Genomic DNA, 15,276 nt, shown 5'->3' with positions numbered 1-15,276 from the left:
TACACATTTAATGCAATCCGTATCAAAATACCATCACCTTTTTTCAAAGAAATGGAACAAATAATCCTAAAATTTGTATGGAACCAGAAGAGACCCCGAACAGCCAGAGGAATGTTGAAAAAGAAAAGCAAAGCTCGCGGCATCACAATTCCAGACTTCAAGCTCTATTACAAAGCTGTAACCATCAAGACAGTATGGTACTGGCACAAAAACAGACACATAGATCAGTGGAACAGAATAGAGAGACCCTCAACTCTATGGTCAACTAATCTTTTTTTTTTTTGAAGATTTTATTTATCTGAGACAGAGAGAATGAGAGAGACAGAGAGCACATGAGAGGGGGGAAGGTCAGAGGGAGAAGCAGGCTCCCTGCCGAGCAGGGAGCCCGATGCGGGACTCGATCCAGGGACTCCAGGATTATGACCTGAGCCGAAGGCAGTCGCTTAAGCAACTGAACCACCCAGGCGCCCAATGGTCAACTAATCTTCGACAAAGCAGGAAAGAATGTCCAATGGAAAAAAGACAGTCTCTTCAACAAATGGTGTTGGGAAAATTGGACAGCCACATGCAGAAGAATGAAGCTGGACCATTTCCTTACACCACACACAAAAATAGACTCCACATGGTTGAAAGACCTCAATGTGAGACAGGAGTCCATCAAAATCCTAAAGGAGAACACAGGCGGCAACCTCTTTGACCTCAGCCTCAGCAACTTCTTCCTAGAAACATCGCCAAAGGCAAGGGAAGCAAGGGCAAAAATGAACTATTGGGACTTCATCAAGATAAACAGCTTTTGCACAGCAAAAGAAACAGTCAATAAAACCAAAAGACAACCGACAGAATGGGAGAAGATATTTGCAAATAACATATCAGATAAAGGGCTAGTATCCAAAATCGACAATGAACTTCTTAAACTCAACACCCAAAGAACAAATGATCCAATCAAGAAATGGGCAGAAGACATGAACAGACATTTCTGCAAAGAAGACATCCAAATGGCCAATAGACACATGAAAAAGTGTTCAACATCATTCGGCATCAGGGAAATCCAAGTCAAAACCTCAATGAGATACCACCTCACACTAGTCAGAATGGCTAAAATTAACAAGTCCAGTAACGATGGATGTTGGTGGGCATGCGGAGAAAGGGGAACCCTCCTACGCTGTTGGTGGGAATGCAAGCTGGTGCAGCCACTCTGGAAAACAGTGTGGAGGTTCCTCAAAAAGTTGAAAATAGAGCTACCATACGATCCAGCAATTGCACTACTGGGTATTTACCCCCAAGATACAAATGTAGGGATCCGAAGGGGTACGTGCACCCTGATGTTTATAGTAGCAATGTCCACAATAGCCAAAATATGGAAAAAGCCAAGATGTCCATCGACAGATGAGTGGGTAAAGAAGATGTGGTATATATCTACAATGGAGTATTATGCAGCCATCAAAAGGAATGAAATCTTGCCATTTGCAATGATGTGGATGGGACTGGAGGGTATTAATGCTGAGCAAAATAAGTCAATCAGAGAAAGACATGTATCATATCACCTCACTGATATGAGGAATTCTTAATCTCAGGAAACAAACTGAGGGTTGCTGGAGTGGTGCGGGGGGTGCAAGGGATGGATGCCTGGGTAATAGACATGGGGAGGGTATGTGCTAAGATGAGTGCTATGCATTGTCTAAGACTGTTGAATCACAGACCTGTACCTCTGAAACAAATAATACATTTTATGTTAAAAAAAAGAAGAAGATAGTAGGAAGGGTGAAAGGAAAGGGCGGAAATTGGGGGGGAGGCGAACCATGAGAGACTATGGACTCTGAGAAACAAACTGAGGTTTCTAGAGGGGAGGGTGGTGGGGTTATGGGTTAGCCGGGTGATGGGTATTAAAGAGGGCACGTATTGAATAGAGCACTGGATGTTATATGCAAACAATGAATCATGGAACACTACCTCAAAAACTAATGATGTAATGTATGGTAATTAACATAACATAATAAAATTAAAAAAAAAAAGATCACCAACTATGGAGTCCTTCATTGGGTTTCAATCCTGGCTCTACAGTGACCTTGGCCAAGTTATTTAAATTCTCTGGGCTTTAGTTTCTAATTTGTAGATTGTAAATAATATCTCTTAAGAATTTTGGGAGGATGGGTACCTGGGTGGCTCAGTCAGCAAGCGGCTGCCTTCAGCTCGGGTCATGGTCCCAGGGTCCTGGGATCGAGCCCCGCGTCGGGCTCCATGCTGAGCGGGAATCCTGCTTCTCCCTCTCACACTCCCGCTACTTGTGTTCCCTCTCTTGCTGTCTCTCTGTCAGATAAATAAATAAAATCTTAAAAAAAAAAAAGAATTTTGGGAGGAAAAAATTAGATAACACCTGTAAAGTATTTGGAATAGTCCCTGACTCAGAATAAATGCTTGCTGTTGTTACTATTGGTGGTATTATCACTAGTACCACAATCATGATTTTTACTGAGACTATTTTGAGTGATAAGTGGAAATCTAGTAGCCTGCAGAATCGGAGTAGAGTGCCACCATGAGAAGGCAAAACCTTGACTAGATTTTTAGCACTTTTATGTATGTAGAAGCAGTCTTTTTTTTTTTTTTTAAAGATTTTATTTATTTATTTGACAGAGAGAGACACAGCAAGAGAGAGAACACAAGCGTGGGGAGAAGGGAGAAGCAGGACTCCCGCCGAGCAGGGAGCCCGATGAGGGGCTCGATCCCAGGACCCCGGGATCATGACCTGAGCCAAAGGCATACGCTTAACGAATGAGCCACCCAGGCGCCCCTGTACAAGCAGTCTTTGCTTTGGAGTTATGATAATGCACAAATTTATGTTACTTTGGTTTAGTTAAATAACACCAGTCCTGCAGCCACGTGGTTCAAATTTTTGTTATCATGATATATTAATTTTGAATAATTGCAGAAAGTAAAAACTCTGCTGTTAACTCTTCAGTTCACAGTCGCCACATAAATATAAGATCAGTGACTAGTCAACATTACTTCTTTGAAATTCTGTTGAAAATGGTAACAGTGCATCTGTTACTTAGTTCGCTCCCAGACAGCAAAGTTGTTGTGTTGCATCCTTATCTGTCAGTGATAAACCTATGTAATATTTTACAAAAATGGATAAATTGAAAGAGTTGGCCAACAAAGATAAAAGTGCAGCAAAGAAATGAAAATTGATAATGCTGAAAGTGAAATTGCGTATGATCTTAGAAGATTTAGAAATGATGACAGCAGAATGAAGATAGGAAGAGATCTAAGCCCTGCATGAAGCTATGGTGTCAACCATTCTGAAAAAGTCTGGTGAATATAAAGAGCACAGTAAAGTCAACCCTATCATCTTTAAATCTCAGTAGGAATAGAAAGCTGCTTAGGGTTGAAATGGAACATTTACTTCTGCTTTGGTAAAAAGACTGCAGTAAAAAAGAAAATTCTAGTTAGTTTGGCTAGCATTCAAGCCAAAATTTTGAAGTTAGTTGCCCATTGAAAGGGAGTGATAATTACAAGACTGGAGATCATGCAGTTTCTTTAGCTGAGTTTTGGAAGAAATGTTGTAAATAATCATGCGGGGAGCCTGGGTGGCCCGGTTGGTTGAGCATCCAACTCTTTTTTTTTTTTTTTTTTTTTTAGAGATTTTATTTATTTATTTGAGAGAGAATGAGAGAGAGAGAGAGAGCACATGAGAGGGGGGAGGGTCAGAGGGAGAAGCAGACTCCCTGCTGAGCAAGGAGCCCGACATGGGACTCGATCCAGGGACTCCAGGATCATGACCTGAGCCGAAGGCAGTCGCTTAACCAACTGAGCCACCCAGGCGCCCGAGCATCCAACTCTTGATTTTGGCTCAGGTCATGATCTCAGGGTCCTGGGATCGAGCCTGTCATGGGGCTCCATGCTCAGTGGGGAGTCTGCTTGAGGATTCTCTTCCTCTTCCTCTGCCCCCCGCCACTTTCTCTGTCTCTCTCTCTTCCTCTCTTTCTCTGTCACACACACACACACACACACGTGAGCTCTCTCTCATTCTCTCAAATAAATAATCTTAAAAAAAATTCATGCATCATGACAGGAAGCAACAATGAATACTATACATGTGGCATGGCAGAACTTTTACTGCACTGTACAAATAACTTTGCAGGATTTGAATAGGACATAAATGGAATTATAAAGAAATAAGACCCTGGGAATGTTGACATTGCCTCTATTCAGTGGAATCTACATAGGCAGCCAGAGGGACATAGTGAGGATTAATTTAGCAGCATAAGTAAGGAAAGGATGAATGTCCCGGAGGAAATGCCAGCAAAAACTTTACATTAAAGGAACCCTCAGAAATTTCATAACATTGAAAGTGCAAAGGAATAAAATATTGGAAGCTGAATCAAAGTTAGAAAGGAATGTGAGTGTTTACCAGGGCATAGAAAAAATGCTTACTCTGTATTGTAAATTATATGAGAAGAAAGCAAGCTCTGTTCAAACTCGTCTTAATAATTGTTTCCGAAGAAATAAAATGGTTTGTCAATGTTTCTAAGTACTTTAAATTACAAAGTACTAAATAAATAATAGTTTTACTTTTTTTCTCCATTAGTTGTATACTTACAACTGACAGCAAAGAGTTTTTAAAGTTTTGACAAAAATAAAGGTTGCAGAGCAATCATAATTTTCCCCACTGATCATAACATCGTTTTGCCCAGTTTCAGCTTGTGTGGTTATTGTAATGGTTCCCCATACTGCGCATAGAGAGGAATGCCTATGTATCTATCTCTGCTTGATCCTGTTAGTGAGGGAAAAACACTCCCAGCATTTCTTACCTGGGAGGCTTTTTTAACTGTCTTTTGCTTTAACTTCTTTAGTGTGTGACTGACTGGGATTCTGATTTTTACAAAATTTAGCTTTTCATGTTCTTGGGTATTCTGAAAAATATGATTGACTTACAACTTTTCTTTGTATTTCTGTTTACCTCCTTCTGACATACTGTCACTTTTTCAATTTTAACAACAAAAATTCAGTTAAGAGACAGTGTTCCTTAACTGACATTGGTAGACGCTTGCCTCCTTTCCTTTTCCTTTCTTCCCTTCTTCATTTTTATCCATAGTCTTTATGGAGGTAGATAGAATCCTAATCATTTGATGGACTGGAAGCAGAAGTAAAACAATTTAGTTTCCTGTTACAGAACATTAACATATCATCTTTGGTTTTTGTCACTTTTTTCTATCACTTAAGTCTAAAGCAATGCTGGATATGCTGAGTTTTGGTGTTTGTATGGATGCTAACTTGGTATTAAACACTGTTTAAAACTCTGAGTAAAAACTCACAGGTATTATGGAAGGTTAAACTTTCTTTTCTTAATAATAGTGGCAATTGTAGGGGCGCCTGGGTGGCTCAGTTGGTTAAGTGTCTGCCTTTGGCTCAGGTCATGATCTCAGGGTCTTGTGATCCAGTCGTCCGTCACCCCCCTCCCCCCCCGTTGGTGGTGTCCAGCTCTCTGCTCAGCAGGGAGTCTGCTTCTTCCTCTGCTTGTGCACTGTCTCTCTCACTCTCTCTCAAATAAATAAAATCTTTAAAAAAATAATAGTGGCAATTGTAATAATTTATAATTGGGCACGGCTTTATAGTTCACAGTGTACTTTCACCCTCAGGGGGTTCATTTCACCTTTACATTGGAGTTTATAATCTTCCTGATAGGCTAGGGAGGTGATAGAGTATAATGTATAAAAGATCTGCAGTTTTGGATCAGGGACATGGGCTTGAATCCTAGTCCTTTAACTTAATACCTGAGTTGTTCAGACAAATCACTTCTACCTTCATGAAAATTAGTTTGTCATTTCTCATATGCAGGTTGTTTTGAAATGTAAATGCAGCCCTATGGTAATGTCTGACTTAAGGCATTAAATAAACAGTATATGCTATAATTAATGCAATAATATTAATATACTATCATTATCATCTCATTCTTAGGAGGTTTGATTTCAAATTTTAGTCAAATCAGCTATATACTGTATTAGAAATAGTGTTGGGTGTGTCTCTTTTCTGCTTTCTTAACATTCTGTACTTACAGCGATCCTAGAACTTACCATATCAGGTTGTAGTTGCCTGTTTACTTGTATTTTCCTCCTCTAACAGACTTTGAGCTGCTTGAGAAAATAGGTGTGATGGCAGTTTTCTATGTTATTTATAGAGTTAACAAGAAAATGTTGAATGCTTTGAACTCCCCAATTAAATACTTAATATTTGCATTAGGTGTTTGTGGTACTAATATATCTATCTAATTACTGACACATTATTCCTAATAGACCTTGCTTGTCTCCATAAGAAACCTGATGTGCTTTAATGAAATATAAATTTGGAAATGATTAATACAGCTTGATAGAGAAAAATTGTGCAATTTTCTTGTTGGAAGAACTCCTTAGAGTTCATGTATTATATCTCCCATTTTGTAGAAGAGGAAGCAGAGGCTCTAGAGGGTTAGGTGCTGGGGTGCACCTTGGTGGCTTGGTCAGTTGTCTGCCGTTGGCTCAGGTGATGATCCCAGGGTCCTGGAATCGACCCCGAGCCCCGTGTCAGGGGGGAGCCTGCTTGTCCCTCTCCCTCTGCACCCCACTCATGCTCGCTCTCTGTCTCAAATAAATAAAAAAAATTTTTTTTTTAAAAAGGGGTCACACTACTGGTTAATGGCAGGATTTTTTTTTTTTTAAGAGTTTATTTTTATTTATTTGAGAGAGAGAGAGCTAGAGAGCCTGGGGGGTGGGGGAAGGAAGAGAGGGGAAGGGAGAAGGACAAGCGGACTCTGTGCTAAATGTGGAGCCCATCTCCGGGCTTGATCTCACGACCCTGAGATCATGACCTGAGCCAAAATCAAGAGTTGGACACTTAACTGACTGAGCCACCCAGGTGCCTCTGGTGGCAGGATTTTTTATTTATAACCCAGGAAAAGAGCAGCACATCAAAGATCATCAAAATAAAGTGATAGCTGTTGCCATTTAAGGAAAACCTAAAACTCCAAGGCTTTTTTTGCAATAGAGTTTAACATGGGAATATTAAAAAAAATATAAAATTGCACCAATTTCATCAGTCGCCTGCAAGTGCTTGGCAAACAAAATGATAAAAAAATTTTAAGTTTTCAGAAGGAGCAAAAAGAAATGTAGGGAGGATGCATACTAAATTGTTAACATTGGTTCTTAAGGGGGCTGATATTAGAAAAAGGATAAATTATGTTTTCTTTTTACATTTTGGTATCCATTAACTTTCTACAATGAGTACATAATAGTTCTGTAACTTAAAAATTCTATAATATAGAAAATTGTTCTTAAAAAAACCATGAGAGATACAAGCCAAAGCAAAGCAGGTAGGGAATGTGAGAGAAGTCTTCTGTCCTCATTGACCTGACTTTTTAGTTGGAGGGACCAAATTTCATATCTGAAAAAAGAATTCACTTTTTTATTCTTGCTTAGCAAGTATTTAAGGCAATTGTAGAAGAAATAGTACAATGAATTGCATAATTAACATTTAATTTGTAGTGTTTATTATAGGAGTTCATAGGGAGATTATAGCAGTGTATAGTAATTGTATTAAAATTATGGATATAGGGTATTATTATTTCTTTTGTAGTAGATTACATTTTGTTCAGTGGTACAGTAATATGTTTGGAAAGTTATCTTCAGAGCTCAGTGACTTTATCTTTGTCATGTACTTGATTGTTTTTGGATGCCAAAAGAGAGCCTTGAGCAAGGTATCCTCAAGTACTAACAGGAAGTATATATTGTTTTACCACTTACTAGACTCATATTGGGATAGGACTTATCTTGTTCATGGAAGAAGAAGATGTGCTACTAGAAAAGTAAACTTTTGGAAAATAACAAGGATCAGATTATGTAGTGACATGTGAGTTGTCAGTACTTTGAAATTTAAAAAAATCTTAACATATTTAATTTATTTACATTCTCTACTCCTGTGTGAAATGTTCCATAGCATATTTTTAACTGTTGGAAAACTACAATAAAAACATTGTAGTAAGTGTGGATATGCGTTCTTGGTAGAGGGCTACTGAAGACAGATCACATTGCCTCTAGATTTATAAGATCTATTTAAGAGGCAAAAATTTGAGTAAATTGTTGGATTTCTCTGGACTCTACTTTTCTTACTAAAAAGCATAATTAATAATAACCTAACAAATATAAAAATGTTGGATTTAGCTGAATTTTAGAGCTTATGAAAATCCTTCAGAAATAAAGTACTAGGGGATGTAGTAGATGGGATTCCTAAAGCTTCTCTAGCATCAGGAAGCACAGAACAAAGTAAATAGTTAATTGTATATATAGTATGTTGGATAATATCTTCACTAATATAATGGTACATTTAGTAATGAGTTTCATATAACTTTTTTTCAAACTTAGGGTATAATAAATATTAACAGGCTACTCAGTGAAAGTGACTGTTGAAGGCCAGGGTAATTGTGTTAATCTGGCTTGATACAAAGAGTGAGCACAGTCTTATTTTTTTTTTTAATCTTTTTTATTTAATTGGGGTAGTTGATTTTGACTTACATGTTTGAAATAACTCCAAGGCAAATGAAGTCTCATTTCTACCTAGAAACCAATTCATATCTCACTACTGTATTTTGTTTCAGTTAATAATTTGTGGCCATTTTTATCACAGTTTCTGATCATTGGTAATCTTTTACATGCAGAAATAAAGATCTGGGAATTTAGATAATTTATTTCTATGCAATTTTATTATGTGTCTTAATGAATTCTTTTTTATGGTGTTTCTTTTAAAAAACTAAAGCTATTTATAAGTATAGAGCTCAGATTGTGTAGTTATTATAAAAAGACTTTTTGCTCACTGGGCTTCTATTATATTCTTGATACCTTATTTGTCCTTTTTTTTCCCCCTAATATTTTCAGATGTTTTGGAATGTTATTAAGCCCAGGTCGAAACGTGAAGAACAGTGACATGCATTTACTGGATATGGTAATGATACTCTTAAGCACATTAACCAAGTATAGATGATAGTTAACTTATATTTTAGGAGTATTTTCTATTTTAAAATTTTGTCATATTGTCAAAATTGTTTTTAACTTTTATCTGTATGGTAGTAGTAATTTTGGAAACCCAAACTTAAAATTACTTATGAGGGACAGATTTAGAAAAATTTCCACCAAAAAGTCATATGCAAATTGAAAACAAATAAAAGGATAGTGTTATGACAATGTCCATTTATTCATCTGTTTGGTTCTTAGAAAGATACCTTTTCTTTGAGCCAAAAATAACAAGTACATGATTATAACAGGCATATCCAGAGTGAATATGGTGCCTTTCATTTATTTTAATGCGCTGTTATTAATTTGAATAGTATGATGAATGCTTTTGTTTTCTTTAAAGCATTTATTTCCTTTTCTGAATTTATCCTCCTTTATTACCTGTCCTTAGCAAAGTATATTTACTGTAGGAGTGGTATTTATTTAAGGAATTTTCTTGAAGGTTAATATATATTTGAGAGTTGGTATTTGATATAAAAATAGCAAACTATCTTAACTTTTAAACAGAAATACCTTCTATATTGCACTTAATGAATATATTTATTTTGTGATTTAGAAATGTTGTAAGAAAGTCCTCTTAGAGTATCAAGTAAGTATAAAATAGTAAAATATAAAGTGACTTAACTGGGATTTTTATACTTAGTGATCACAAGCACTACATGTTTTAATCTTTTCAGCTGAGTTCTGAAAATGTCAATTAAATATCACCAATTATATCATATTTTTCTTTGAGTTATTTCATGATATTGTCACATTGATTTTCTAGTGGTCCTACTGGAAATGGTTTGTTCAGCCTTTTTGAGCACATAATTGTGTGCCAAGCATTGTGTGGAGTGCTGGGGTTATAGATACGGTAAAACATAGCTCTTAGCATCTGTGGGTTTATAGATTTGTGATGAAAACAGATCTCTTAAGTATGTAACTATGGCAGTGGGTTAAGTGCTCTCCTAGAGTTGATACAATGAGCCACAGAGATATAGAGGAAGCATTTCACGTAAAGGTAAGGTTAAGGACAACCAGTTGCATTGAATGTGAAAACAAATTAGCTGTTGATCCACCTTTCTTCCATCCCTCTTTAAAACATATCATTAATACAAGTGGTTTTACCTAAGGCAAGCCATAGCTTTTTAGAGTCCTGAAAATATCATGAGGAGGTAGTTCAGGGACATTTAACGCTTATAAGTTCCTAGGTCTTAGTCATGGTCTTTCAGAGTTTAAAAGATTAAGGTGAATCAGTGGCAGAGATTTTTTTTTTATAAAACTTAAATGCAGATTATAGAATTACAGATTGGCATGAACTTCTGAGGACCCCTGGTCTTGACTGTCTTACTTGAAGAGCAGTCCTCCACTTTGAAGAGTCCATATTGAAATCCAAGGGCTCGTCAGCATTGAAGCTTCTGTTCAACAAATAGTTGGTAAAAGTGGGAGGGTTTGTATTTGCAATTATCAAGAGTTGTGATTTGTTACTGATCTTTGTGCTATCTCAATACATGGTTATTGAGCTTTGGCTAGACTACTGTTCATCAAAAGGAACTTATTACCTTATAATGAAGACTATGGGACAGTTGTGGTTATAACAAAGTTATTTCTTTGTAATCACCAGAAGTCATATTCCTTATAATTTTGCCTAATTAGTCTTAGTTCTGTCCTCTAGACCAAGATGTTATGTTCTTCTGACTCGTTCAAATATGTGAACACTTTGAAAACAAATTTCATTTTCTTGCATTTGATTCTGACAAACTGAAAAATCCTGCAATTATATTTAATTTTAGAATTTGTGAGACTTTTCTATTTAGCTTGAATAATTTTTAAGCAATGCTGATTTTTCTTCCCTTTGAATATTTTCTAATAAGATGAATTGAGACTTTTTATAAATTTATAACTTTAGTTTAATATAAGATCTACATGAAAGAGAAAGTCATATTTGTAAGTGAAAATATATTTTTTAGCAAATAGCCAGATTACTTACATATATATAGTATATAAACTAAATCATCTATAAATAAAATTGGGTTTTGGGGGGATACAAATAACAGAGGTTTAGTTTTTTTCCAGTAGTGAGAATATTTTTGGTGAAGATACTTTTAGGAATAAGGAAATGAGAATTTTTGATCCACAGCCATTGATACTGTTGGTGAGGAAAAATTTTCCTCTACCCTTTAAGGTTCTTTTGACTGGTCTAAGCATTAAATTGACAAGAGACAGATCAGCAGAAAACTAAATTTAATTACATATGTATGGGGGCTCCATAAGAATATGATGCCTACAGGCAGTCAGACAATGAAGCTTATATGCCATTCTAAGCTAAGGAGAAGGGGTAGAAGTTGGGGACTTCATTTTTTTTTTTTTTTTTTAAAGATTTTATTTATTTATTTGACAGAGAGAGACACAGCGAGAGAGGGAACACAAGCAGGGGGAGTGGGAGAGGGAGAAGCAGGCTCCCCGCAGAGCAGGGAGCCCGATGTGGGACTCGATCCCAGGACCCTGGGATCATGACCTGAGCCGAAGGCAGTCGCTCAACCGACTGAGCCACCCAGGCGCCCGAAGTTGGGGACTTCAAAGGGAAGAAAGACAATTCAAAGATGAAAAAAAGTAAATGGCAAACAAATGTTTGTGAGACCACTCAGAAACAAGGGGACATAGGAATTTTAACAGACTTTGCCAATTTCCTCCCTGACTACCTCACCTGCTTTATTTTATACTGTAGTTATCTATGGTGACCATAAGGGAGAGGTCATAGTTTCTTCCTCAGCCTTTTTTTTTTTTTTTTTAAATAAGCAGCCTAAAAATAACCCACATGCCAAAGAGATACATTTTGGGTGGCAAAGTTTGCTTCCCTATAGTACCTAGGGAAAGCCTAACAGCAAGGTACCAAGAGGAGCTGAAAACACAGTAGAGCCAGGTTTCTTGGAACTGGAACACAATTTAAAAGTCCTAGAAATGCTTCAGAAAGTTTGTGGATCTTTACAGTTAACCATTTATTGACACTAGACTAGTAGCTGAACTCACAGTTACAAATATGTTTACATTGTAATCCAGTAAGCTTGTAATCTGTATGTGTAAAAAAAGCAGAAATAAAATTTTCATGAAACAGTTCTTACCCCTTACGTGTGTAGGGAACTCTGCTATTTTTTCTTCTGCTTGATGAAAAAGTCTGGTCATAATCCACTAAATTGATTTTATGCTGTTTGGAAAACATTAGCCTGTCAGCTCTCTAGGGTCAGGATCATTTTGTTTTGTTTTCCTTGCTGGATACTTATAAGCATAGACCATGGCTTCTAGTAGGCTCATATTTGCTTAATGAATGGATGGATTAGCATGAACTTACATTTTTTACTTTTTCTGTGTGTTACGTCTTTTCAGTACCATGTGTCTGCTTTACCCCACCATCTGCCTACTTGACCTCATAGCTTAAGCTTGCTCATTACTTTACTTGACAGTAGTTCATTTGTGGCTTACTATGTGATTCTCTGGCCTCTATCTTATGGCTTTTCTGCCTGTGTTCCCATTGCAAACTGCCATATTCTGTCTGTATTTCCTAGTTTATTTTCCTAAGAGGATGGCATCTAGTGGTTCCACCCTGGCCTAGTTTGGGCAGAGACATACCTCCTGTTCCTGATTTTGTCAGCCCCGCTTGTGGTGGGGGCAGAGGAGTCAGGAAGAACTCTTCAGCCAAGATAGTTGAAGAAGTATTTTTTTTTTTTTAAAGATTTATTTATTTTAAAGGCGAGTTAGCAGGGGAGGGGCAGGGGAGAGGGAGAGAAGTCCGCAAGCAGGCGCCTGACTCGGGGCTTGATCTCACAACCCCAAGAGAGTTGAACACTCAACCGACTGAGCCATCCAGGCGCCCCAAGAAGTATCTTTATAAGAGGCTGAGAGCAAGCCAGGCTGTATGATGGAAATGTCTAGTTCAATAACAAAAATGCCATACTTGATGAGAAACTTTTATTGAGGGCTTTTGATGTATAAGACAGTATTATTGTGGTGATGTATAGTGAGGACTACAAAGACATAAAACTATGGTTGTCGAATTAGGCTATTTTGCTTATAAGGAACAAAGATCCACTTACCCGCTTAGAACACCTTAGAGACAGAAGAGGTTATTGATCTTCATGAAATCGTACCTAAACCTGCAAAATGGTCTATGCTATCTGGACTCTTCTGTCTGCTTCACCTCCCACCATGGGCTTACTCTTTCTTTGATCCTCTTTTTAGCTCAGGCTCCTGCTCTTTTTCCACAGCTGCCCCTGCCCCCAGGCCTCTGGTGCTCTGCCCTCCTCTCTTTCTGCACCTCCTTCCCTGTCTCTGCCTCTTTCCTTCCTTCTGTCTCCCCTTTCTCCTTCTCTCGCCTTTTCCCACCTTGTCCTCCTCTCTCCCTCCCTGCCCCTTCTCTGTCCCCTCTCTGTTCCTCACTCTTCCTCCCTCCTTCCTGCTTCCCAGAATCTGCCTGTGTGTTTGGACTGCATGATTATTTTTAATGAATTTTTTGTTCATTTTCTCCATTTCTCTCTTACTACTTAACAGTTTCCCAATACTCGCTGTTCTTTATATATTCTTTCCTACTTTATGATTTCCGTTACCTTACCACTTCATTTGATGTGTGGCCTGTCAGGGCCTGACTTCTTATTAAAATCTTTCAGCTCCACTGCTAACTGCCCACTTTCCTTGGTATTTGTCAATTGAAAGAAATATTTTGATTGGACTAGCTCATCTTTTTGGACTCAAGCACAGCACAGCTCTTCCCAGAAATGGATTGGGATTTTTGGGAGGTCAGATGCCCATTCTTGTTCTGAATGGGGGTCTAATGAGAAGGTAGAGAGGGTAGGCATTGAGAGGGAGAGAGGGGAAGGGATGGAGAGAGAGATGGAGACAGAGAATGAAGATGAATATATGAATGTAGTGAAGATGTTGTGTGAGTTTCCTTTACATGGGCTTGAGTGTACTTTATCTCAGGAACTTAGGGTTCCTACACTCAAGCTGACAGTTCGATTGGTAAAATACCACCAATACCCTAGGAAAATATATAAGTACCGCGCGCTAACCAATTGCGCCACTGGAGCTCCGGGAAAATATATCGTAATTACCAAATGACTGAAATAATTTTGTTGGGTTTCAGAGAAGCATCTGTTTGGGTGTAAAACTGAAAAAAAGTTTTTCTCTTTGTTTTCGTCTGACCCTTTCAGCACTCTCTTCATAATATGAGGAAATGGGTATACGGAAAGTTTAAAGTACTGTAGATAATACTCTTGCACGTGCACATACTTGTATGCTGTGTGCTATTCTCCCGTGGGAACACCTCTAACTACTCCCCCTCCCACCCCATGCACACACGTACACACGGCTGTATGGGATCCCGCTTTCACCATAGGAGCTGCTGCCTGCTTCAGAGTCAGGAATGCGCTGGGTGGACATATGAAGGGGTGGAGGAGATGAGGAAGGGGAGAAGGACAAAGGGAAGGAGGGAGCAAATAAAAAGGTAAAAGGAAGACAGTTAATCAACTTGGGTGTTGATTACAAACCTTTATTAGTTTCTTAATGTTGATTACTGATCGTAAGAAAGTGTACAAATATCTGATATAGATAATAGAAAATATCAGCTTTGAGAAAATACCACAACTTTGTTGTGGTAAAGTAAATTAATATTTTAAGAATATATTATAAATTAGAACATTGGAAGAAAACTACTAACCGCTTTTCCTTTGATTAGCTATTAATTCAGTTAAAATATCTTCAGTGAGATCTATACTATAGTTTTAATAGACACGGGACATACTTGTATGCTTAGGTATGTGACATTTTGACAAGCAACCAAAGATAAAGTTAAATATAACTTCATACCAATATATTGTTTTTGTGAGTCAGCTTATTAAGGTATACCTCCTTTTATCCAAGAGGTATGTGCCTCTAAATAGAAACTCAAAAGAAAGCTGTAGGAGAATTTAATATTGAAAAAAATGCTTTTGTAGGGTGACAAAAGTTTTACCAAAAAAAATCCCATTTGATTGTAAATCCAAATTTTAATAAGATTGCTTAAAGTAAGATATAATTTAAAATGGGAATTTTCTTGTATATTATCAGTGATTTCTCTCTGAACTTTTACAGGAATCCATGGGAAAGAGCTATGATGGGAGGGCTTATGTTATTACTGGCATGTGGAACCCCAATGTACCAATATTTCTGGCACTTAATGAAGAAACCCCAAAAGGTAAATTTTCTCATAATATTCATTATTATTTGCTTT

At 37.5% G+C, this 15,276-nt stretch overlaps 1 protein-coding gene across 3 annotated transcripts in view; it reads left to right on the top strand.

The window, feature by feature from the left end:
• RABGAP1L (RAB GTPase activating protein 1 like) overlaps positions 1–15,276 on the top strand; it is a 769,071-nt gene that overhangs the window by 118,158 nt on the left and 635,637 nt on the right. For all 3 annotated transcript variants that reach the window (XM_035010758.1, XM_035010757.1, XM_035010759.1), the window contains 2 exons: positions 8,901–8,967; positions 15,138–15,240. In XM_035010758.1, the coding sequence (XP_034866649.1) occupies positions 8,901–8,967; positions 15,138–15,240 (170 nt within the window). The remainder of the gene's footprint in view (positions 1–8,900; positions 8,968–15,137; positions 15,241–15,276) is intronic.

This window comes from Mirounga leonina, unplaced genomic scaffold, assembly GCF_011800145.1.
Source record: "Mirounga leonina isolate KUSES-001 unplaced genomic scaffold, KU_Mleo_1.0 Mir_154, whole genome shotgun sequence".
Taxonomy (NCBI): Eukaryota; Metazoa; Chordata; class Mammalia; order Carnivora; family Phocidae; genus Mirounga; species Mirounga leonina.
Note: the sequence above shows the minus strand (reverse complement) of the source record. Positions and strands in the feature narration are given on the sequence as shown.